The sequence below is a fragment of the Pelobates fuscus genome, chromosome 11, assembly GCF_036172605.1.
Source record: "Pelobates fuscus isolate aPelFus1 chromosome 11, aPelFus1.pri, whole genome shotgun sequence".
In the NCBI taxonomy this organism is placed as follows: domain Eukaryota; kingdom Metazoa; phylum Chordata; class Amphibia; order Anura; family Pelobatidae; genus Pelobates; species Pelobates fuscus.
In genome coordinates, this window is record NC_086327.1 from 119,108,099 (window position 1) to 119,134,734 (window position 26,636).

Here is a 26,636-nt window from a genome sequence, read left to right on the forward strand (position 1 = left end):
AAAACACTAACCAATCAGAATAGAGGGCGGGATATTTAAACTACAGACTATCTCTGATCCGCTTCCCTTGGAAGAGCCGAGTTTCGGAGAAACGCGCGTCGGGACGCTAACTAACTAGCTAGTGGGTGGTGGAGTTTGACAGGGGACAAGACAAAAGCTTTATATACTTTATTTCTCCAGATTACTACCTAGCTTAGATGATTTCAAGATGTGTTACTAGATAGCCGACTGATAGTTCGGCTGCAGACGTTTTTTTACCGCTGAGAGGTTTAGACTCGATTGCTTTACAGGTGGCTTAGAGAGTTGGGAGTTGGAGGGTCAACTATTTGAAACTTTAGACATTACCTGAAATAGGGTCCTTCTTAAATTTACCCTCTATTATACCTACGGATGTTGCCACCAGACAAGGGCAATAAAGTCTATCTATATTTACCTTGATGGGCTTTACCTCTCAGCCTTTAGTTCTTTTACTTACTTTCTAAATTTTGATATTATTTTAACTTTTCTATTAAAAGCTATATTTTATTACAGTTTACATGTATCACTTAGGGTTGCTATTTATGTACTAGCACCAGTTGGGGAGGCTTGTATGAGAAAATTTCTATTTCTCTCTCCCCCCTACTTGGATTACTAGTATACATCTTTTTGCCTTTTTAAATTATTATAATGCATTAAATTGATTATATAAATCCTTGTTTACTTCCTGGAAACAATGGACAGAACTCTTAAGCAGCCGATCTTTGTTCGACAGACCAAATTACTTCCATCAACCCACAACAGAAAAGATTTGTGGACCTCATAGACACTTCATAAGTCTTGAACTCGGTGGTCTTTTCCTTTGTGTTAGTAAAGACACACGCTAGATTATAATACAAAAATTAGGCTTATTTGTAATTTTTTTCTCATAGAAAAAAATGTTGTTGTGCTAATTCTTAGAGAAAGAAACATTTGTTTGACTCTTGATAAACAGATAAGAAACTACTTCCTTCGTCTTTGCTTTTAATCTGTTATTTTTTTCCCACTGACTTCATCATAGACAGGCCAGCTATTTTCAGAATTATACCTATCAATTGACCTCAGAACTAACAACAAGGACAGTCTGCCATAGATATTGTATAAAATAAGTATGAACACTACAGGCATTTTAAAATTCTCCACCTTAATCTCCTCCATGTTGACCTTTCCCATGTGTTCAAAAGAGGGTTTAGATTGTAGGTACAACAGGTTATATGTATTTTTTTGCCTAGCCTTTGCTAGGGTACCAGTTAAATAAAATAGAGCTCATACTTGTCATTAGTTTTTTTTTTTAGTTAGTTTACAATGGACTAACAATGAGGACATAACGGGTAAAGATGTACTCATTTGGAAATTGCTCTGAATGTGCTCGTTATCACATTTTTCACGGATACTAATAAAATATTGATCTTAAAATTATAATGGAGCCACTGCAGTGGTTGAAGGCATTTATGTTGATATCTTATTAGTTTTGTTAATAAATAAATGAATACATTCTTATTTACCTAATGTACTTGCTAGGGTGTATGCAGGAAGAGGTCTGAACGGAGGTGTGGGCTGACCATGTCTTCATGAAACAAATTACCCTTATCAGTCCCTGCACTCTGTGTGTTTTCTTGTTTGGAATCATAGCATTAGTCTTTATAATCTGCTTCTCAGAAACACAATTATAGATCAGCAAGTTACTAGAATGAAATCCCATTAAAGCAATTGAATTCAGAGAGAATTTGATACTTGTGTCTCAGTTCATTATTAGCCAGACACAAAACAGAGAAAATCTATCATTATAATCCCTGGGTATTTAAGACCCATGTTCCTAGGAGCACTGCGATTTAGGTGGAGGTAGTGACAGGGCAGAGGAAGGAGAAAGTGTTATCACAGACAATCGAAAAGAGAAATGGGACAAAGAAAGGGTAACAAAAGAACACAACAACTGAGAGAGGTGCCTGTTAGACAAAGGTTCCCTGAAAATTCTCTACTCCGGTTATTTACTAAAGGGAGTATTATCGGGAATTCAAAATGAATTCAAGTTGAATGTCAAATTTAAGGCCAAAAAAGCCAGACTAGAACATTGCTAGTCAAGTATACTTCCAGTTTTTCTAATTTGAAATATGCAAGTAAATATACAAGTTAAAAACATTCTATTTGATAAGGATTGCAGAAGAACAATGGGATTAAGTGGAGAGGTGTAGACACAATGTAAATATGGACAAATTTAGCACGATGCTAAACCATCTCACAGTAACTAGTTAGTGTGAAAGAAATACAATGTATATTTAGCCCTCTGATAGCCGAGGCTCTCTCCGCGTTGTTCCCCTCTCATCCACCAGGCTTTCCTATGAGGCTTCTGCATCATGTGACTGAGTTTTACTCAGTCAGTGCCGCAAAGGTGGCTCTAGTGGCTGGTATACTGACTTGCAAACACTGCATATTCACAAAAACTGCAGTGTTTTGCTACGCAGTTTTAAGGGGACTGGGCTACTGCACCCAGCCCACTTCAATGAGATGAAGTGGTCTGGGTGACTAAATCCCCTTAATTCCGTATGCTGTTGTTTTATACTCATTAGGATGAATTAGATTGAGAGAATATATGTACAGCTGGCTTACTTAAATAATAATATCTATGTAGAAATTGTGGATAGAAGCAATGGAGATGAAAATACCGTTGGGGAAAAGCATCCATTTTAGGCACATTAGATACAAAGGTAAAATGTGACCAAATGGACCATACTAGGCCTTGTTTAATATTTTTGGGTAAGCTTTTCAAATTATTTTTACACGATATTAAAATGTCAAAATAATATGAGGGGGACCCCCAAGGTGGCTGCATGTGTACCTCCGTAGCTCATGCATATTTGAGCTAGAATCAAGCATATACTGTCTGACATTTCTGCAAACTACAACTTAACAAGCCTGGATTGCATTGCCCTGCTGGGTACTCAACTTGTTTGAAAAGAAAATGCAGGAAGCAGCGCCTTCAGGAATGTCATCAAATCCAGATATGGGTGGACCAATATAAGTAGTAAGAGAAGAAAGTGGAATATAGTGTTGTATTTAGGTAACTGTTAATTGTAGATAAAACAAAATGCACTTACAATTTTTTGGAGCCTATGTTTAGATATATAGATGGTCTCAGTAGTACGTTGGGAGGTGTCCCTTTTCAGTGCACCACATATAAAATGCAAATAAAAAGCAGAATCTAGTACTCACTGCAGGGGCGTACCTAGATCATTTGGCACCCGGAGCAGATCCTGTGTTTGGCACCCCCGAACCCCCTTCTCCCGCACTGCCACTCTTTAAAATGTAAAAAAAAACACCAACAATATTTTTAAAATGTGTTGATTTTAACAAATTGCACAAATGTGTAAATTTTGAAAAAACCCTGTCCTGCCCCTTGTATAAAACCCCTCTCCTGCCCGCTGTTCTACAAAACGCTTGTCCTGCCCCAGTTCTACAAAACCTCTGCACCCTTCTTCCACAAATCCACTGCTCAGCCCCCGTTATACAAAATCCCTGTCCCCCTTCTGCAAACCCCTGCACCCCCTTCCATAAAACTCCTGCACCCCCTTCCCCCCAAAACCTGCCTCTCCCTTTAACCCCTTAAGGACACATGACATGTGTGACATGTCATGATTCTCTTTTATTCCAGAAGTTTAGTCCTTAGGGGTTAAAGACCCTGCTCAGCCCCTTACAATAGACAATTTTACACAACAATATTAGCAACAGTCTTCAGAGTCCAGTCCCAGGTACATAGTCACTCGCACACAGTCACACACACAGTTACAGGTAGACAGTCACACACAGTTACATGCAAACATTCATACAAACACACAGTCACCGGAAGACAGTGACACACACACACACACACAGTCACAGGCAGAAAGTCACACACACACACATTTACAGGCAGGCATACACACACAATCACACACAGACAGTTACACACACACACACAGACACACACAGACACACAGTTACAGGCAGAAAGTCACACAAACACACAGTCACAGGAAGACAGTCACACACAAACACACACACACAGTCACAGGCAGCCAGTCACACACACACACACACAGTCAGAGACAGACAGTCACACACACACACAAACTCACAGGCAGACAGTAACAACCAAGTCACAGGTAGACAGTCACACACACAGATTCACAGGCAGTCACACAGACAAAGTTACAGGCAGGCAGTCTCCCACACACAGTCACAGACACACACACACACACACACACACAGACACATACACATACACATACACATACACACACTCTCTCTCTCTCACTCTCTCTTACTTACAGACAGTATGGGCTGGAGGAGTGGATTCTCTGAAGTCCCTCCCTGAAGGCTGTTTTTGTGGAAGCAGGGACTCCTTGCTTCCACTCAATGTGCAGCAGCAGCAGCAGCAGGTGGAAGCCGTGTTTAGCCTCCCATCCCCCCATCACTGCCTATTTGGCTCCGTCTCTGCTGTCACTTAGCCCCGCCCCAAATTTTCTTACATACAGTGGTTTTGAAGTTCTGCGGCTGCCTGCCCCTGCGTGTGTGATCTGTGCTCCGCTATGGCAACCTGTCCCTGACACAGCTCACACATCCTAAGGTGCCCTGGTCATGGCACCTCCCCCCGTTCTCCCCTTAGTACGCCACTGACTCTCTATGTTATTAAAATAGATAAAAGGATAAAAAAGAAGTATACTCACAAAAGGAGCGCAATGTCAGGTATTGGTCAATCCTAATAGGTGAAGGTGGTATAATTCCCACCAGGAAAATCACTGAGCGAATCCTCTGATTAAAATCTTCACTGGTAAAATTAAGAAGGTCCAAAATCCATAAAATAACTAGTTTTATTAGAAAACAAATACATAACCAAATACAGTATAAAAACTCTAATGTGTTTTACCCAAAATAAGGCTTTTTCCAAATGTTACAGTGTCTTGGACCTATCCTGTTTAAATAGCAAAAAATGGTCAGATGATGTCATTAGTCATGTGACCAAAAATCGATTAACATAAGAGTTGTATACAATGTTTACTTCTTCAATAAATGTTTACTTCTAAAACAATTTGAATAACATTTTCACTCAATTTACCCTTTATGATGTTTTATGACTTTTAGAATTATACTTTAAAGGTAAAATCCGAATGTTGTGTTTAACACAGTAGAATTGTTTTTATATAAGATTACATAACGGTAATGATAATGTGTTGCAATGTTCCTGGGATTCGACATCTTGCTATCCTTTTGCACGCCTGCTATTATGTACAGGCTACCAAAGCTGAGAATCGGTTTATAATTAGATCGAGTCTCTAAGTGACCTGGTGGGAACATTCACTTCCTGAGATGTTTCATAATTATTGACTTTGCATGATACAAATATCAATTTATGTACACACAGAAGTTAAAAGCCTGTAAGTGGTATGTAGAATATTACATATATCTGTTTGTAATAAATGCACTCAATAGCCAATGTATCAGGTATGTCAGCTAGTACCAGGTAGGGTTTGCTTTTATTTTATAAAACCTTGAACTCCTTGTAGCATGAATTCAAAAATGTATTAGAAATATTTATTTTGGTAACATACTGACTTAATGGAGTCATTACGTTCCGAGAGGTTTTTGTCGATCTTACCTCTTTCCAGGTGTTTTCTATTGAATTGTGATCTGATGTCCACAGTCCACAGATAGAGAATAAAGCACTCTCATTTTCAGCTTGATGTCTCAGTAGACTTGTGGCCATTACGAGACTCTAAAAGGTTAGATAAACTATACCATTCAAAATTTATGTTAAAATGGTACTAAAGGAAAACTGACAATTAAGACTATTCTTTAAAATAATAACTCTTTCATCAAATATTAAAAGGAAATAGTTGTTATTAAATGAAATATATGTAAAAAAGAAGAAGAAAAGAGAAACACTCATTTTAGTATATATTTAGTATAGTATGACAGGATAATTCAGCCATATACATGCACTCTGGGTAAGACAAGTCTTATGTCTTCTTACCCCTAAACGGCATTGTTAGAATGAAGTTGCATCATTGAGAAGGTGTGCGAAAGCCACTTCTGGCTTTCATATTTATATTTTTTTATCCCTATGCCAATGAAATTACACTGAAAAAGTTGTTTGCAAAAAAACACACCCAAGAAAGGGAGAAACAAGGAAATGGAGACAACGTTTCGGCTCCTCTCTGAGCCTTTATCAAGTCTCATTGATAAAATCTCAGAGAGGAGCTGAAACGTCTCCACTTCCTTGATTCAAATAAAAAATACTGCCTTTAAGAAGAAACCTCAGGTGTGTTAGTATATTTATTTTTCTTCCATTACAGTCAGGGCCGTCTTTAACGCAGGGCAAACGGGGCAGCTGCCCCGGGCCCAGTTACTCCTGGGGGGCCCAAAACAGCTGCCCCGTGGCCCCGCCGCCCATAGCCTGCATAAGAAAAATTTCCTTCCCCACCCATGGGCCCACTTGTATTGCGGCTGCACCGGGGCCCATACTCTAAGGGGGCTCACCGGGTGGCCAATACACTTAGGGCCACCCGGTGAGCACTTTTCAGCAGGGGCCCGGTCAGATGCTGTGGTCCTTTAACAGCAAGACCGGGCCTCCTGCTTTACAGCAGCCTGGGAGGAAGTGACGTCCACGAGTCACTTCCTCCCTCAGAGATGATGAGCCGCGCGGGAGGGAGGCTGAGCCAGGAGGCAGCGAGGAGGGGAACTGAGCAAAGAAAGCCAGTCCCCAACTCCCAACCACCCAAGCCAGCACACTGAACCCCAGGGAAGGTAGGAAACTGGAGGGGGGCTTTACAGTTTGCCCATGTGTATGTCAGTATGTGTGTATTTATGTCTGTCAGTAGGTGTGTGTGTGTCTGTCTGTGTGTGTCAGTCTGTCTGTCACTAGGTCTGTAATTGTGTCTGTCAATAGGTCTATTTGTGTGTGAGTGACAGTCAGTCTGTGTGTGTCAGTCTGTGTGTGTGTATCAGTCTGTGTGTGTGTGTGTGTCTGTCTGTCACTAGGTCTGTGTTTGTGTCTGTCAGTAGGTCTGTGTGTGTGTGTGTCACTAGGTCTGTGTTTGTGTCTGTCAATAGGTCTGTGTGTGTGTGTCAGTAGGTATGTGTGTGTGTGTCAGTTTGTCTGGGGGCCTGTCAGTAGGTCTGTGTGTGTGTCTGTCAGTAGGTCTGTCTGTGTGTGTGCCAGTATGTCTGTGTGTCAGTGTGCCAGTATGTCTGCCTGGGTATCAGCATGTCTGTGTGTGTGTGCCACTATGTCTGTCTGTGTGTGTGTCAGTATGTGTCTGTGTGTGCCAGTATGTCTGTGTGTCTGTCAATAGGTCTGTGTGTGTGTGTCTGTGAATGTATGTCAGTATGTCTCAGTTTGTGTCTGTCAGCATGTCTGTGCCGGTGTCCATATGTCAGTATGTATGTATGTATGTGTCAGTTTGTCTGTCTATATGTGTCTGTATATCTGTGTGTCTGTATGTGTATCAGTGTGTATCTGTATGCTGTCTTTGTGTGTTTTAGTGTATCTGTGTGTGTCTGTGTATCTGCATGTGTGTATATGTGTCTGTATATCTACATGTGTGCCAGTGTGTATATCTGTGTGTCTGCATGTGTTTCAGTGTGTGTGTGTGTATAAATATATATATCTATGTGTGTGTATATGTGCATACATCTCAGCATTCCCACACTAACACTACATACAAATACACCCCTGCATTCAAACTCCAACACTACATACAAACACATGTCTGTGTTACACACCAAAATTATATGTAAGCACACCCCTGCATTCAAAAACCAACACTACACATAAATACATGCATGCAAGTACGCCAACACCACATACAAGCATATTCCATACAAAAACCTGTTTACATTCAAACACATAAAAACAGCTTAGTGCTAAATACAAACCTTCAACATGGGTAAATGGTAGAGCCCCAGCTTTCAATGCAATCCTTGAGTTGCACGACAGATGGGGAACTACCTTTTAATCACCCGTGCGATTGGGAGGCTCAAAAAAATTCTTGCACCTCTCTACTAGGTCTGCCACTGCGTTGGGATGGAGGACGTGATTGCACACCTGGGGAGAGGGTACCAGGGGGCCCAAGCAAATGCTTTGCCCAGGGTCCAATCAATATTAACCCCTTAAGGACACATGACATGTCTGACATGTCATGATTCCCTTTTATTCCAGAAGTTTGGTCCTTAAGGGGTTAAAGACGGCCCTGATTACAGTAAAAAAAGGTGAAAAATGTGACCTTTTCATCTACACGCTTGCAATAGGTTTGACTAGCAAAATATATATGAAAATAAGCAAATGCTTTTTATCATTCAGTATGAATTTGCCAACGATCTTACGCAGGCTGTCTGCATTCTGTGCGCACCTGTGTACTTGTTGGTTTTAACAAAGCTTTTGACACAAAGCTTTTGACGCAAGACGCACGTTTAGAAAAGCTCTCACTCATAAGAAACTACAAATAAATAATTTATCACATATGCTAACATTACTAATAATGGACATATGAGATATATTATATTAGGACCTTGGGTGGCTTACAGTACGGGCTGCTTACAATTTTTTGTGCTAATTTTGGGCTGGATATAATATCTTTTGTCAGCTGTTACCTTAAAGATAATAATTGGTCACTTAAACTATAATCATTCTCCCAGAACAACAATCTGCACTAATGGCCTATTGTTAAATATTTAAGATGAGATTCGTGGTCATGAGTACACAGAATATTTAGCAGTGAATGAGTTAATAGTATATTAGGTAACTAATTCCTCTGTGTGAAACCATTTGTCTGAGTGATTAGCATCAAGTGGACAGGACGGTGCTAGTGGGTGATTGGGGGAAGAGGCTGCGGACACAATCTGACTCCTTTGGTTACAGAGTGACATCACACAGAGAAGAGAGGGGCTGTCAAGTGCTGTCAGTAAAACAAACGTATCCAGAAAAGTTACTCAACATCGAGTGAAGAAGACATGGAGAGAGACAGAAGAAGATGTACATAGAGGACACAAGGTAATCAGAGAACAAGAACAGGAAAACAGAAAGAGTAACAGCTAGTAAAAAAGACACGACTGAAAGGGAAGAATAAATAAAGAGAATAAAAGGCCTATTTATGGTAAAGAAGAATAAAATAAACGCATTATGAAGGCGAAGCAAGAGAGATAAAAATAAAATGTGTAGGAATGTGTAGGGCTTAAAATAATAAAAAAAAAACCATAAAAATTATTAGATTTTTGAGAAAGAAAGAAAGAAAGAATAAAGAGTGAAAGAGAAGATAAGGGGAAATAAATAATTAAGAAAACTAATAGCAATAATAATTTTAGAATCAAATTGATTTATCTTTTAAAATTGTGTAACCATTATCTAATGTTAAGGAGAGATTTTAAAAGGCGGCAATACATCTGTAGAATGATTATACAAATGAAATGAAGGAAAAAAAGGAAAGGGAGACATTGAAGATATACAGAAAACGTTTTAAAAATAAACCAACCTATATAAATATAAAACACGGGAGGTAAAAGACGTAGATAGCTTAGGTATAACAGTGAAGAGGAAATATTTAGAAAGTGTGAAGATTTATTTTTTGGTAAATTCTCGTCCCAGGCCCTGGAGACAATCAGAGATTTTGAAAGAGACTGAAAGAACATAGTTGGCAGGATGAGATCCAAACTTTAACATGTGACAAGTCTATGTGAAGCACTTCAGAGGAAAAGCTGGGAAGCAGAACTCGTGACACATTACTGTGGATATAAACACCTGAGCACAGGAGCAAAAATGTCTCAGTCTTATCCCTGGGTCCAACACAGTCTTCTCACCGTATCCCTGATCATTGCCTGCGCAGGTGAGTTAATTTAAAGAGACTTTTGATTTCCACTAATATGTGTATTTAGATAAAATTATTATATGAAAACAAAGCAAAGCATGTTCTCTGATGTCAGGCAAGGTTGCCTCTTTTTCCGAAGTTAATATTACTGATCACTGTCGGAAAATAATGATTGATGACCCATTGATGACCCAGGAAATACTTGAAACTAGAATATGTAGAGAAAATTACATGACTTGAGTGGCAGGAAAAACCTTACCCCATAGTCGAGAACGGACTAAATGGATAATATGGGCTTAACACAGAAAAGACAAAGTTGATAAAAGAATATCAAATCTTTCTTTGAAAAAAGGGGGTCCCAAGTCAAAAGACTATGGGTAACGATTCTCAAAAAAAAGTTAGATTACCCACATATAACATATGCAAAAGGCAAAGTGAAAAACACAAAATTTACTTGTGAAAAGTGTAATATTAAAAAGGAGAAACCTAGGGGGTTTGCCTATCTGGCTTGTATATATCAATCACAGCAAGTGTGATAAAATATACAAATTCTTGATCAACCCAAGTAGAAAGATAGTATTAAGAAAGACAGCTGTTTAGTAATAAAATGTTATTCCACGTGGAAGGCTAAAATGTAACCAATTAAAAAGCAGCAGTCTATGGGGATCAGAAGAATAAGGCTTAGCATTTAGATTCAAAATAAGATATATTTAGAAAGTTAGAGATATTGGAAATATTAGAGATATTCAAAAAGGTGAATAAAAGGTATGGGTAGATACAATGATAGAGATAATGTCAGATAATGGCGGTAAGCTGGTATATTAGTAGAGTCTGATTGTAAGCAACAGGGGGGTAGGTGTATAGTGTTAATTCGCCACCCCCACCTTAATAATTAGACCAAACTCCTCTTAAAAGAGGGTGAATATGGGATTTAAAGGAGAAAACAGGAGGGTAGGAGCTCATAGCAATAATTACCTACTTTAATATGTATCTATGTGTATGCATTAAGGAATTTTATACAGTACCATACTAAGCAGACCCTAACAAACTTAATAAAGTAGTAATTAAAATTATTAAAAACATAACTTCTATAATTACCTATTTTATATTTTTACTAAGGAGTCATTGCCTTAAATATTTCTTTGCCTTGAAATTATGTCTTGCATGAAGTTGAATTTGTCTGTCTGTCTGAAGATTTGTCTGTCTGTCTATCTATGTATGTTATAAATTATCTCTAAGGATATCAGAACTAGTTCAGAGAAATAATGGCTAGTTCCTAAGAGTACATTACAAAATCTGTTATCAAAGTTCATTAACGAAACGTAAGGTTTCTTATTCTGACAAACACAGGAGGGAACAAAAGTGTAGAAATGTAGAACAGTAAGTCATGTTCAGGATTTTCTGAATAACAAACCGTATTAATATAAATACCAAAATGTATATCTAGTTCAACCATAAAATGACTTTTCTTTTTGGTCAAACGTACCTCTTATTGTACACACACATTGTAATAAAATTTCTAATCAATTGCATAATTTTTTTAGCAAATGTAAAGAATATTAGCAGGATGTAAAATGATGTGGTACCGCTCACCTGTCAATCAATTGTAAGAGACTGATAGAATGTTTTGTGTAAGAGGCTGAAAGAATGTAATAAGTGCATTGATAGATGGACAGCATTGTCTAGGTCCCCAGAGCAAACTAAGGTCCATAGATCATTTCATGTCCAATATTGGCACATATTCAAATTCACAGATTTATTCACTAAACAGTTATGGTAGTAACTTGCAAACCAAATTGCAAAATTTAGGTCAAAATAGCTGGTTTATAATTCTCGCTGTAATTTGGCTAGTTTACATTTGAGATTAATTTTTGATTCGTTTTTTTTAATTGACTTCAGGGAACCATTTAATAAACAAACACTACAGTTGCTTAGCAATATATATATATTGGAGAAATGACAAATTTTAGTCTCTAATAGCTAAGCAAGTAATTAACTTAGTTTCAGATTTTTATTTATTTTGTGTTAATTTGGCGATTCTGGCCTACAGGCAATTCCTTTGTAAATTCTCTACAATTCAGTGAGTAATCCCCTATGTAGATACCTCAGCCTTTCGTTGTCTTCATCTCTAACCCAAACATTCTCTGATACTCAATATCTCATTCCTATTTAGTCTAAAATGATTTAGCCTCTTAGTAGGTTTATTGCAACTCAATGACTGTATCAGAATGCTATTTTCGCTCATTATAGAATGTGTCATTGAATATGTGCATGTAGTGAAGATATTTGTAAGAATATAGATTTAAGTGTGTATATTGTCAGAGTGACCTTGTATCTCTCACTCTATGTCACCCCTCTTTCTGTCTCACCCTCTTCTCATCTCCCTTGTCTCTCCTTATATTCATCCATTCTTAATTTCTCTCCTCTACCCCACTGGTTCTCTACCTTTCCCCTCATTGTGTCCCCCCTCTCATCTTACCATGTGTTTCCCTCATCCCCATTGTTTCTCTCCTTCTATTTTATCTGTCTCTATTATTCCCCATTCACTGAATCTCATTATACCTTTTCCTTTTCTTCCATTGTGAATCTTCCTTTCTCTCTTTTTGCCTTTCTCTCACTCCACGATTATGTCAATCCCACAACTTTACCTTGCTTATTATGATATCGTCCAAAGTGTGCTTCTGCTGGAAGTCTTCCTTCTGTAGTCCCCACGCAGCAGTGGCTCTGTGAGTGGAGAGGGCTGGGATAAAATCTAAATTCCTTCCCTGCCTCTATCCACCCATAATATGCATTATGGTATAATTCTCTCAAAGTACAATTAGATTTAGCAGCCTACAAGTAGCTGTTTTACGCTTGAATTAATAAAATAGCTCCAGCAATAATGTGGGGTGCTTCACACCATGACACCCCTCAACTCTAGATATGACAAAATGGCACTGCCACAAACTGTGTTTTTTTTTTTTTTAAATGTCTTCAACAGGTCTATAAGTGCACAGCTTCGGCTTGACTGAAATGCAGAGTGGTCAACCCACCCCTGTGTATTACCACCTCTCAAAGAAATATGTATATAATACATCTTTGTGATAAATATTGTATTGATTGCTGTAGGAAATGTTGATGTATCTAGGAATCCATAATTTCATCACCTCTATCTCACAGCACAGAAGTTTGGAACGGCTCATTCTCCCCATTATTCACTCTTGCTCTACTGTTAATTAGGTGAAGGGTTTAACCTCTTAAGGACCAAACTTCTGAAATAAAAGGGAATCATGACATGCCACACATGTCATGTGTCCTTAAGGGGTTAAAGGTAGCCAGGAAAACCTACAGTCATTTTAATTTATATCATGTCAATAGTCCATGGGATGGATGGTAGAAGAGTTAGAAGAAGGGGCAGGATCACATGCCTTAGCAGTGTTAGCATGCCCTTTAACCGTAAAGGGGTCGAAAAAACAGGATGTGGCTTGTCCCCTTTTCCTCCCAGACCTTGACTCATAAGTTATTTAGAAAGTGCTAAAACATGAGCAGTCTTTATGGAAACCAATAGATGTTGATTGCTCCACTTTCTTAATTGCTTTCCCAAAACCTTTATAAATGCCCCATTTATAACAACTGTAGGCAACCTTTGGCATCTTGTGGACTACATTACAACCATAATTCTGAGAAAAGCATCAGGGGGGATGCAGTCAACAACATCTGGTGTGCTGAAGGCTGCGTACCCCTGAGATATAATATAATATAATAAAAAAATAAATCTGTAAATCCTGTCACAGGTAGTTTAGTTCCCACAGTTGTCACATTAGTAATTTCACTATTTAAATAGTAGTGTATAGGTTTATTAAATATTAGAACCTGTAAAATGTAATGTTTGGGAAACCGACTGGTTTCTTATTTTGCTTGTTAACTGAAATATTTTAAAACGGCTTGAAATAACATAAGAGTAGTGCTCAGGTCGATATATCTGTCAGTTTATATTTATTTGTAATTTCTTCACAGCTATATCTTTACAAATTGCTTGTGATTAGATCTGCTAAAAGAAAAGAGGCAAACAAAAATGATTAAAATCTCCACTGCATTAGAGTAAACAATAGAATGGCTGAGTCTCAACAACATTCCTTGGAGTTTGTTGGGTTTGCTTTGGCGTTCCAGCTTTGGAATCTGATTTCAGTCTCGGGGGAAATGTGGAAATTCCTGATAGGTGGAGCTCTTTATAAAACACAAAAGTAAAATTTCAAAAAATAAAAAAATTGCCTCTTATAGCCAATACAGCTAGCATGGAGAAGTCTCAGAAACCAACGTTACAGCGTCTATCAGACTGCCTCATGGAGGACTACAAGAAGGGAGTGAGACCTGTGCACGACTGGAGACAAACTACCACAGTGAAGATTGATATCATGGTCTATGCCATTCTGGGAGTGGTAAGTTTCTCAATGTCATGTGATTATTTTAGCCATATCATGCAGAATGGATACCTAGTGTTCTGGGTAGTTGAAGGGGAAACGTCAAGATTTATTACCTATCTCCCAACAGCTTGATCAAAGTGGGTGAGGGTGGTCATATACAAGATAGGAGATGGTTAAATTACTATTTCCCAGTTAAAAATGCATTGGGCTGAAAGGAATTGGATTAAAATATAGGATTAGTATGACAAAGTAATGGTCTTGGGATTTTTTTATTTCAAACGTTTAGTCAAAATAAATAATCATAATATTTCAAATAACTATACAGGACAAAACTTGTGCAATGTATCGTTACTATGAGTGTCCACCCACCAATGTATAGGAGATATGTACCCAATCCTATGGTCCTATATGAGATGCCTCTCCTAATATAAAAATAAAGTAATACAGGGTGCAAGTGATTTCCATTACACTCGGGAAAGGAACATTACAAGTGCAAATAACATGTATTGGCAGTTGCTTGTATCTTGTTAAATAATATTTCCCTGTTATAACCATTTGGGATCCACTAAAAGAGCACTTGGGCTGATTCTGACTCCAGACACCGGGGTAAAGAACCACTGATCTAAACTAACAACAATGGCATAGATTCAAGAAATCTTCCAAATATTTCAATACTTTTGGAAAAACTTTAAAAATGACCTTTGTACAGAAGTCACCATTAAAACCTATGGGACTTTTTGTAGTTAAATCATTTGGAATATTTCCTAACAGTATTGATTCATTTGAAAAGCTTATTAAATCGAGGCCAATGTTGGTAAGCAAAAACCATTGAAAACAAATGTTTCCCTCGTTAGCATCCTGAATATCTACAACCCTTTGTTTCCTCTGACTGATGCCTACGTTCTAGGTCTAGATAACTGCTGAGCTATGAAGTCAATATGATAGGTGAGCATTTTGTTATTCTTAATGTGAGGCTGAATACATATTTTTGCACCAACAATGCATTCAATTATGAGGGCTAAGAAGCAGAGGAACTTATCAATGAGTTAATGTATGCTTTCTTCGGCATTGCTTTAGTGTCACACACATTTTGAGGTCCACTAATGAATCGACAATAGGTAGTGATTGGCAAACCAATTGCACTTATTTTTTAAACAGTATGATTGTTGACCAATCAAAGCGTGCTGTTTGACATGTCAACCTTTTTGTCGAATTAGTAGAAAATGCCTACAGCAAATATTCGGGTCCTTCTATTTAAGTTTTATACATTTCTGATATCTGATATTCTGTGCAATAGTTTATTTGCAATAGATTGCCAGTAAATGGCATGATACCTTATCATTTTTTTTTAAGAATTTAAAACAAGGTTATCTATAAATCTAACCAAGAACATTCCCGAGCAGTTGAGAAGTTTTTAGAAAAGTTTATAAAATGTATCAAGGCAAATAAGTGTTATTCTGAGTGCAAATAGACAAGGTGCACAAGGAGACATTCTATTGGTCTCTATAGTGATATAGTATATATAGTATAGTCCTTTTTATCACCCCCAGAATAGCACTTGTTTTGTCTTTCTTATTAGCTGGCTTTGATTTCATTTTCATATCAAGGTATCAACATTTACTGTATTTAAACTATGTGTAGAGATCAGCATCTAGAAACTTGGAAGAACAAACAAAAACATCAGTTTCCCTCTGGGACAGCATCTCCCGTACAGCTCTTGAAACTGAGATAACATTATTTCTCCTGATTACCTTAGAATAGGTCCCCTGACGGCAAGCGTAAGTTGGCTCAATGTAAACTGTACCCATATTATCATTAAAATGAACAGCGCACTTGGGCTTCTCAGGTACTGCTCCACTTTATAAAATATTGATATCTATTAGTAAGAAACAAGTGCGAAATGACTCAATTCTTAGTCGGATGTAGGCACACTGTATAAATTAAGGACCATATCATTTATATAAAACATAGGATGCTTTCGATCAGTGAAGCCTTAAAACATGTATTTGTTTAAATCATCTGATTATCAGCGTCATATCTTCTATCAGATGATATTGGAATGCACCTAAATTCCAGATTGTGGTAGGTTTACATAGTTAGATTGCTCATAGCCATTGTTTATCACTAAAACCCATTATTCTAATTGTTAATTATTGTCCACTGTATAATATTTATCTACTATGGAGATTGAAAAGCGAAGTAGAGAAAATACTTTTACGGTTATTTACAATGCCAAGAGTAATGGAGAACTCACCAGGAATTTACAAATTCCAGGGCAAAATAGACTTTCCCAAACATTGAAATTATTTTGATTGAGCTAATTTGGTCTAAAGTGGGCTATTCTCAGTATATTGCATTACCTAACTGTTTGAGTCAGGGACGGGACATACAAATCTGTTCTTGATGATTCTTCAATTCCTAATTTAGAATATTTTTGCTGAGAAGTTAATGGCCAATGGTAATTAAATACATTTAATATTACACTGGAACAACTTGGATATTTACTAAAGTGAGAATTCAAAGTGAATAAAAAGTTAATTTCAAAACCTTAAATTTGAAATCCACTTTTAATTCACCTTGACTTTTTACTATTGTGAATAACCTTGTAAAGTTCTTGTGATGTCTATTCAATCAGCCATTAGGCATTTGTGTGGCAGATCATTGATTATAGTTGCGTCTAGACCCCCAGAATAATATTGAGTTCTATAAAAATTATGTGCTAAAAACTGAGAATATTACCCTTTTAACTCACCTAACCTTCACCTCATCAGCCCCTCCCCAGCCCTCTCTGGGGTACCGGGGGAGCTCTCCAGGACCGACTACTTCACTAAGCTAACACTCTCCTTTACTCCAACATTCCTCCACTCCAACCACTGCTTATACCACCACACCCTCTGCAATACACTACTCACTAGCCACCCACCTGTTGTACATAGTTTTACTTCCTTACATAAGTTTTCCCACTCCCCCGAGACCGTAATCAGACTAAACGACCTGCTAACTGATAAAAGTTGTGGCACAGTCTGGAACTCGGACCACCTGGCGAATGGTCTCCCACCAGTTACTTTTTTTTCCTTTTTTTTTTTTTTTTCCCTTCTCCTCCCCTCCCACCAAGTTTTACAATGACAGTTGTTGATAAGCAAACACAATGTGTCCCTGACCTACTTTTGGCCAAGACCCTAATGACACATTGCAAGGACACAAGCATAGCTGTTCCACCACCTCTTAGACAGGCCTCTTCGGATGCATGGCTGGTTTGACTGAAACGCGGTCACACCATCTTACTTACCATGAAAATGTACTGCGACACGCCTGCTTACTGTGCATGTATTAATATTTATCGACTATGTTGCCGATTCTTGGTCAACACCCGAATTGTATTTGATGACCATATGACGCATTGTGTTGTTTCTGTACCCTATCCCAACTTGAAAAACATCAATAAATAAAGAATGTTTAAAAAGTAAATTAACTGCACTGCAGCCTCCAGTTCAAAAGTACAAAAATATTTCATTAGCCCAGCTTAAAGTTTTAGTTGAACTAATACAATATATTTGCACCTTTGGAGACTGCAGTGCGGTTCATTTATTTTCTAAGGACTATTTGCAGACTTTGGCATCTTAGTTACTCAGTTTAATTCTGGTAGCCATGGAAACAGTCATTAGGAGCAAGGGAGGGCTGGCAGCCTCAGGCCGGGGGGGCCAATCCAGTCAAGTGGCCCATTGCATCACCGAATCAGCTCACCATCCATGCCCACTTTTTCCTAGTTTTATAATGGATTTTGATATTATGCTAATCAGTAGCTCTTTGCCATACCCACTCCTTCGCGACTCCGACTTTCAATGATGTCAGAGCGCAGGCTGAGAAGCTCTGAACCTGTGCTCTGACTCACTAACTGAGCACCAGAACCAAGAGAGAGAGGATATGATCTGTTGGTGGACCACCAGGGAATCGTTTACATTGAATATGCTGGTGTCCCAAACTTGTGAGCTGTGTTGGCCGCCAGGCACCTCTGTTGTCATGGTGCCCTACATGACCACACAGTTTGCACAGCCAAAAGGCTGGCACTGCTGATAGACAATGGCACTCACTCTCAATAACACACACACACAAACCCTGACAGACACACACTCACTGACAAGCAGACACACACACACACACACACACTGACAGACAACCACTTACTTGACAGACACATTCGCTGACACACACACAAACACTGACAGGTACACACTCAATGACACACTTACACACACTTACTGACAGACAGACACACACACATACACACACACACTTACTGACAGACACCAGTGCCATCTTAACAACATTATGGGCCTCCGGGCAAAGCAGTGCACTGGAGCCCTGCCTGCACAACTCACAGGAATAACAACGTAAATTATAAATACAATTAAGCTTATATTTATTAGTACCTCCAACAAATGCAATACACACATACAATACAGTCACACACCGACTGCTGAATACAGTCACACACCGACTGCTGAGAGTGCTGAATACATACACACAGTCCGCTGCATACACACACACACACACACACACACACAGTCCGCTGAATACATACACACAGTCCGCTGAATACACACACAGACAGACTGCAGAATACACACACAGACAGACTGCTGAATACATGCAGACTGCTGAATGAATACATACAGACTGCTAAATACACAGAGACTGTTGAATACATACAGACTTCTGAATACACACATGCAGTGAGGGGTGCAGTGTATGTGTGTGTGTGTGGATTGCTATGTGTGTGTGTGTTGCAGAGTTTGAGGGATGCAGGTAGCAAATGTTTTTTTGAATACTACTATATATTAAATAAAATCTCTATGTCCCCCCCACCCTTCTTTTTACCTATGGTGAAAGAGGGGGGGGGGACACAGCCAGCCCTGGTGGTCCAGTTCTGAGTTCTGTACAGCTTGCAGGTTGTCTGGCTGCAGTCTGTCTCCTGTCCTCCAGCGCGCAGAATGTGGAGCATTGCCATGGTAATGCGCGGCAACGCTCCACACAGCCTTAATTTTATTGCTTGTTGCTCCTACCTTTAGGAGTCCTCTGGGTCCTCTCCCCAGTGTCTTCCATGATCTTCCTGCTCTTCTCTGCTCCCTCGTACTGTTTAGTGATGCGGGGCTGAAATTGCATCATATTCTGGCTCCCGGCATTACCAGAGAGGGCGCGCAAGGGAGAAGGAAAATCATCAGCACAGTCAGCGCTCCCTCGCCACCGCCTGCCTCCTTCCTCACCCGGCTGATATATTGCTGAAGAGTAGCTGTAAGGGCCCCCTTAGGTGGCCAGCTGGCCTCCTGCTGGGCTCCCTGTGACAGGCCATCAGCCTGCTCCGCGCGGCGCCCTCACCTCCAGGTGCCTGGGCGCGGTGCACACTGTGCACCTGCCCAGGATCTACCTTGCAGCAGCCGTTTTTCAAATATTTCGGGTAGCCAGGGGGGCAATTGGCCCAGCCCAGCCCATCCCTGATTAGGAGACCTCTTCATATGGGTTAGTAGACAGAGGAAAGGGTACCAGTTTACCATGAGGAGCTACAATCAGAAGCAGAGTCATTTCTTGTGTTATAATATTGTAATAGAATAATATTGAAAACTGTCAAACTCTAAATATGTCTTTCCTGGGTTAATGCTTTGATAGCATTATAGAGAATCGATTAAAAGTCATATTCAAACTATTGCTAATCCAGATGGAACAAAGGTCTACATCTGTTTCATATAAAATATATAAATATTTTGTGTTATTAATACTTAGCTGTTTTATAAGACTTCAACTCTTTTGAGTTAATTGTTGTTTTCGTTCTTAGGATGAGAAAAACCAAGTGCTGACAACTTATATTTGGTACAGACAGGTAAAAAGTCCTTTAAAATATGTTTATACACATTTATGTCTTCTTAAAATTGGATGAGTCACTTATATCATCTCATTTAATGGAATGTTGAAACACGTGTAAATTAGCAGCAATGAATAGCCATGTAAAACACTTAATTGCATCTGCCACAACCATTGCTAAGCCTTCATTCTCTCTTATGCATTCTTAAAGTCACGTTATAAGGACAGTAACTACTTCATCTCATTGAAGTGGTTAAGGTGTCTGGAGTCCCCTGGCATTGTCCTTCCATTCAGCGTTGAACCATTTTGTAATGTTTTAATGCTAACTTAGAGTCCCTCGCAGCCTATTTGCTCTGTGCTGCTTGTGAGGAAGCATTAACCTGAGCAGCAATGAGTGGCTGGGATTGGCAGAGAAATTCAACTGACCACGTTCAACTCTTCACAGGGCTTATTGCTAGTATGATTTAGTATAGGTAGAATGAAGTCTGTATTCTCTGCCTTACCCATACATCCTATGTTGGCCAGATTTGGGTGTCCAGGTACTCTGATTTAGTGTTAAATTACTCAAAAATGGTTTAACACTGAATGAAGGGAGAGCACCAGGGAACTGCAGACATTATAATATGTTCAATAATATAAAATGGCTAAAGTGTATCACAGAGCGCGTTAGCCGCGTGCCGGTTCGACAGTGATCGGACCTGGTGGGCGTACTTGTTTGCGGAACATTCCATGATGTTTTGGGAAAGCCACCAATGTCTAACTTACCTGAACCACAGATGGGTACGTAAGCCCTTTAGACACTGGCCACTGCATGCATAGGCCTTTTAAGGACTCCGAGGTCCTTTTTGATCATGAAGCTCCCGAACATCCATTCGTTGTCACGCTGATGTCACTCATGTTCCTGCATCACATGGTTTCTTTGGGCCAATTGCAGCCCTTCTTTAGGTATTTAAACACTTTCTGGCCAGTTTGCTTTAGCCTGTCGTAGTTTTCCATTGTGGTTTACACAAGAGCAAGTTTCTTATTGCTTTCTCTGTGTATTTGACCTTTTGCTTGTAATTTTGACTATACTGATTTATATTTGTCCTTGACCTTGGCTTCTCTCAACATTTACCTAGTTTTAATGGTAAAATAGGCCATTCCAAGGTCCGGTATTATGTTCAGAGTTTTTTATTACTTTGTTGGTAACTTAGGTTCTGCATGTTAGGTTATAGACAATCCTGACATAGTGCCTACAATGTCCCTTTAAGTCACCATATTGAGTCTGTCACCCCCTGTCTTCTAGAGTCACTCACTTATTGGCACGAGTAGTTCAAAATACAAACCTCTGTAGTATTTCCTTGTCCAGGGCAACTTCATCACCCATCATGCTCCAGGCTCACTTATATTCTTGTTGCTCAAGCTAAAGGAGAATTGGGCAGTGTCGCTTTATTTACTCTACTTCTTTAGAGGAGAGATGGTTGCTACAATCAACAACATGTTCTACAAAATGTTGCTTTATGGAATTTCTCACAATACTATCACTCTATCACAATGAGAATATGGATTTCGGTTCATATCAACCTATTTTAGTCTTTATTTTCTTCTTTTTTCCTGTTAAAAACTCATCTATTTCTCCACTATGTCAAAAAAATTCAAATGCACAATGAATATAATTATATCATAATCTGGCACTTAAGTAGTAAATATTTGCTAAAATTCAGTTAGATTATTTATTGACAGTGGCAACTCATAAGTTAGGCAAATTAATTGACACAACGATACAAGTTATAAACACTACATGAAACAGAATCAATTACAAAATCTAATTATTTTGCTTCAGTTAGCCCTCAGATGACTTCCAGAATAATAAAAAGGCAATGAAACTGACTGAATCAATTAACTTTTTTTTTTCTTCTGTTTGTAATCTGCAATTTAATGAAGCCCCTAAATTCCTTTTGTGTTCCCTATAGTTCTGGAATGATGAGTTTCTCACCTGGGATCCCACTAAGTTTGAAAATGTAACCCAGATATCTATCCCCACGGAAAAGATTTGGGTCCCAGATATTCTCATCAACGAATTGTAAGTAACGGTGCAAAGCTGTACGTACAGATTACCTGAAACTTTATATTGTTATTTATGCGTTAAAGCTTCTGGTATGTTTGGGGGTCACCATGCACATGTCTGCTTGAGTTTATGTGCAAGTGTTCAGTTTCAATATACAGTATTTATACATATTCTTTACCACTTCCAGCGGTCACATTTGCAAATTACAGTTGATATAGTTGACTTATTTCAAACACTAAGCACCAAATCACCAATATTTTGTTATATTTTTTTTTGCTCAATGTGTTTGTGAACCTTGAGTATTGCAGGTGGTATACTTCATTTGGATGTTGACTTAACAAAGGTATTTATTCATCTCCAACATAACACGGTTAATCATAAAAAATGACCAACGTGACCTAGCCAGGGAATATGGAGGACAATTTTGTGACTTTAGCTAAAATATATATAAATATGGTAACACAAAGCTGGGATGTACAGAAGGTTTAACAAATTTGCTTTTTGCTTGCAATTTAATTTTGCTTTTACAAAAAAAAAAACAACATGATATAAAACAGCATTTTAAGTACGTCCCTTATTTTAATTGATCTAATTCTGTAGGGGAATGGTGCATTGGTAGAACATCAGTTTGGAAAAAAAGTGCTTGAATTTAATTTGCAACAATGATATGTTGCCATTAAAATGTCATAATTAATTAATTGTAAAGATGTCTCTTTTCTCCTCTAGTGTGGATGTTGGAAAGTCCCCAGACATCCCCTACGTCTACGTCTACAATGAAGGCAGAGTGCAGAACTACAAGCCAATACAAGTGGTCACTGCTTGTAGCCTTAATATCTACAACTTCCCTTTTGATCTTCAGAACTGCTCTCTTACATTCACCAGTTGGCTTCACAAAAGTAAGATCTGCATGCAGGGTTTAGAATCTGTTGTAGAATCTGTGTGTTAATGGAAAACGGCCAATAAATTCTATAAATTCATAGTCTGTAAGCTGATTTGAGCATGACCTTCTTCACCTCTTGTCTCTTGTTAATATTCTGTATGTAATTTGTCCCCATTCTATGATTGTAAAATGCAGCGTAATATGTTGGTGGTATATAAAGAATAATAATTATGATATACGTTGCATTGTACACTGAACCTTGGCTGAAAGCTGAACATTGAATTCCTGTGATGTTGATTTGAGTAGTGTTGCGGAGGTCTCAGCCCCAGTTAAATGTCATTACCCTTTCCCACATATGTTGACTGCAGCCCCTCCTAAAACTATCCCTGTACCATGACCTAAAATCAACCTTAAACCCTAACATGTACAATTCATTCATTCATTGATTTGGTGTCACAATGTGACTTAGAGCATGGCTTAACATATTCACCAGAGGTGAATTTCTGCTCATCAGGGCTAGAGTTTCGCTTGTCAATGGCTAGTGGCAAGTGAATGTCTATATTTATAAACTCCGCACCTGCTGTATCCCAATGATCCATTATGCTGTCAGGCCACCATCACTCTACACCCAGCTGCTAAATATATATTAAATGTGATGTTTTCTCTGATTTTCAGTTCAGGATATTAACATCTCTTTATGGAGGACACCAGAGGAGGTCAAAGAAGACAAGAGACTCTTTATGAATAAAGGGGAATGGGAGCTACTGCATGTGTTGTCTCAGTATGGAGAGTTCTTAGAAAACGACAATACCTTCGCTGAGATGAAATTTCACGTGAGTTCATTGTGCATTAAAAAAGATCTCACCTACTCAGAATATTCCCATACCATTTCGCAACATCCATTTATGTGCTTGTTTTTTTTCCATGTTATATAACTGTGGCTGCCAAATCAATTAGGATGTGTTAATACGGATCATATTGCAACTGATTCTATTGTTGGACAGCATTAAGTTAACTAAATGGTATATTAGTGCAAAACAGTGCAATATGTAAAGAGATATGTTGACTTTTTATTGAAATGCCACTACATCATTACCTCCGAACAGAGTCATACCAGCAGTCCAAAAACTGTCTTGAGGAATAAGTTGGAAATCACAGCCCTCCTCTATGATGGAAAGCAATCCCTGTACGTTAACTTATCAATATGAAAATATGTATCCTATATATCACCAGTATATAAGGATGTGTAAATGTAGATATTAAAAAAAGGAACTGGGAGTGTTGGAAAATGCTCTAAAACAATAGAAAGACAAACTAAATCTAATGATCTTATTTACAACCTATGCAGTGGTGTGCTGGCTCTGTCTGACCTCGGATTTAATAGATATATTATTGTCTTCTAATGTAGGTGGTTATTAAAAGAAGACCTCTTTTCTATGCAGTGAATTTGCTTCTACCGAGCATATTTCTCATGATAATGGATATTATTGGATTCTACTTGCCCCCAGATAGTGGTGAAAGGGTTTCTTTCAAGATCACGCTACTTCTGGGATACTCAGTGTTTCTTATTATTGTATCGGATATATTACCTGCTACAGCTATTGGAACCCCATTGATTGGTAAGAATGTTCTATCATAATAAAAAACAATTATATACTTTTTTTTTCTTGTAGTAAAATTACTACTTGCGCTATAATTTTGAAAGAGTGTGATTATTACTTATTATTTCGTGTGAAATATGACTATACATTAGAACTTTGATGAACATACCCCTAAACATTTTGTGTTCATTCATGCCCCTTGATAAGGACTAGCAGATATGGCTGTTATGCCTTGATGTCTAATTACTTTTCTGAAGTTTGTTCTCTGGCTGAAAACTATGTGCCATCCCCAGGACTTCCCAGAAAACTGCAGTCTTTTTAGGTCTCTGCTCTCTAATGCACATTTTTTTTGTTTATCAAAGCTCTTTTCATAATCCATTTAAGGTTTTTATTTCCTCTGGTGCATATACAGATATAAATGTGTGTGCACAGTTGTAAAAATCAGTACCATTAACAGTAAATGTCATTAATGTAATAACAAATGCTGTTACAGATAACCCATTAAATAATTCAGGATTATTTCCCCTATCAGGTGGCAAAATTTAAGAAACAATTGTAGTGTAAAAGTTTGGAAACATTAATCTAGTTAAAACGCGTAGGCTAGATTTCATAAACTATCCACTCACGTTGTACTTACCTTGCCACTCCATAATATAATTGAATATGAATTTGTAGCTAGCTAACCTAATACTATGTATTCACTATTAATTTCAGGTGTGTATTTTGCTGTTTGTATGGCATTGTTGGTGATCAGCTTGACAGAGACAATACTTATAGTCCGGTTAGTTCATAAACAGGATCTTCAAACTCATGTCCCAGAGTGGGTAAAAAAGTTGGTCTTAGAGAAAATCACAGTTATACTTTGTATCCGGAATGAGAAATTGACTACAGTTCGCACCCACAGCTCTGATCTGTCCCAGCAGATGGACAACAGTAGAGGTGAGGTTTATTGACCAATACATATCTAGAGAAGTTCAGCATATAATATGGTGGTGTATTTTTTATGGTGTGGTATTTTTATGTTAGATAAAAAGTATTTTTAAAAGTATGATATACCATAGTGGACATGTAAAATCACAATCAGGGTCCTAAAACCATGAAATGATATCAATCTTAGAAAGTTATAGGTCTAACAGGATAGAAAGAGATAATAACAAAACTTTGTTTCTCGTAGTGAAATTGGCTCGATACAACTCAGAAAATTCCAAGGATTACGAGAGGTCGGGGGGAGTTATTCTGCCAACAAGAGAGAGTTCCATAATAGTGGACAGCATCCTTCATGAGATTGCATCTATCCGCCAGCACCTGGAAAAGAGAGATGAATATCGGGATATAGCCAAGGAATGGCTGCAAGTTGGTTATGTACTTGATGTTCTCCTCTTCCGAGTATATCTTGTAGCAGTCTTGGCATATACTGTTACTTTGGCTACTATGTGGTCATATTGGCATAAGGCCTGAATTTTGGTGGATCATGAACTATGCAACAGTTTGGTAGGAATATTTTTACCAAAAGTATTCTTGACTACAACCTTTGTAGGCATCATAAGTGACACAAATTATCTTGAAAATAAAAATGGCACAGTTTATAAGTCCAACTATAACAACAACAACCGAAAATAACATGTTGTCTTGGAAGAAACATCAGTGAGAAAATATATTAGGAAACATCATCCTTATGCTAGACATTGACTGTTATACATTAACAAGCACATCACAAATAACTTACATTTGTCCTTGATGTATCAATGACTTCTCCACCAATGTGTTGGAAATATCAATGATTTCTCTGTGCTAAAGAGACACCGTAGACTTCTAGACAATTTCATCTCAACGATTTTACAAATCAATACTACCAACAGTTAATAATCATAAAGGCTGTTAGAGGTGACCCACTAAATAATTCAGGAGGGATTATTTCTCCAATCAGATGGCACAATTTAACAAAGAATTGTAATATAGGAGTTTATTAACATTTGATTGTTTACATTGCAGGGTTAA

At 38.2% G+C, this 26,636-nt stretch overlaps 1 protein-coding gene across 1 annotated transcript; it reads left to right on the forward strand.

The window, feature by feature from the left end:
- Positions 1-9,001: 9,001 nt before the first annotated feature.
- Positions 9,002-26,166, forward strand: LOC134577743 (5-hydroxytryptamine receptor 3A-like). The gene is made up of 10 exons (XM_063436618.1): positions 9,002-9,040; positions 9,632-9,869; positions 14,112-14,269; positions 20,085-20,129; positions 22,063-22,172; positions 22,884-23,053; positions 23,713-23,870; positions 24,446-24,656; positions 25,353-25,571; positions 25,813-26,166. Exons 2-10 carry the CDS (start codon positions 9,803-9,805, stop codon positions 26,094-26,096), a joined length of 1,422 nt encoding a protein of 473 aa, XP_063292688.1. The 5' UTR covers positions 9,002-9,040; positions 9,632-9,802; the 3' UTR covers positions 26,097-26,166.
- The last annotated feature ends 470 nt before the right edge of the window (positions 26,167-26,636 follow it).

Coding starts and splice junctions, on each gene's coding strand:
- LOC134577743 (XM_063436618.1), top strand. CDS start 9,803: ATGTCTCAGTCTTATCCCTGGGTCCAACACAGTCTTCTCACCGTATCC. Junction 14,270..20,084: donor TCTATGCCATTCTGGGAGTG/GTAAGTTTCTCA, acceptor TTTCGTTCTTAG/GATGAGAAAAACCAAGTGCT. Junction 23,871..24,445: donor TCGCTGAGATGAAATTTCAC/GTGAGTTCATTG, acceptor CTTCTAATGTAG/GTGGTTATTAAAAGAAGACC.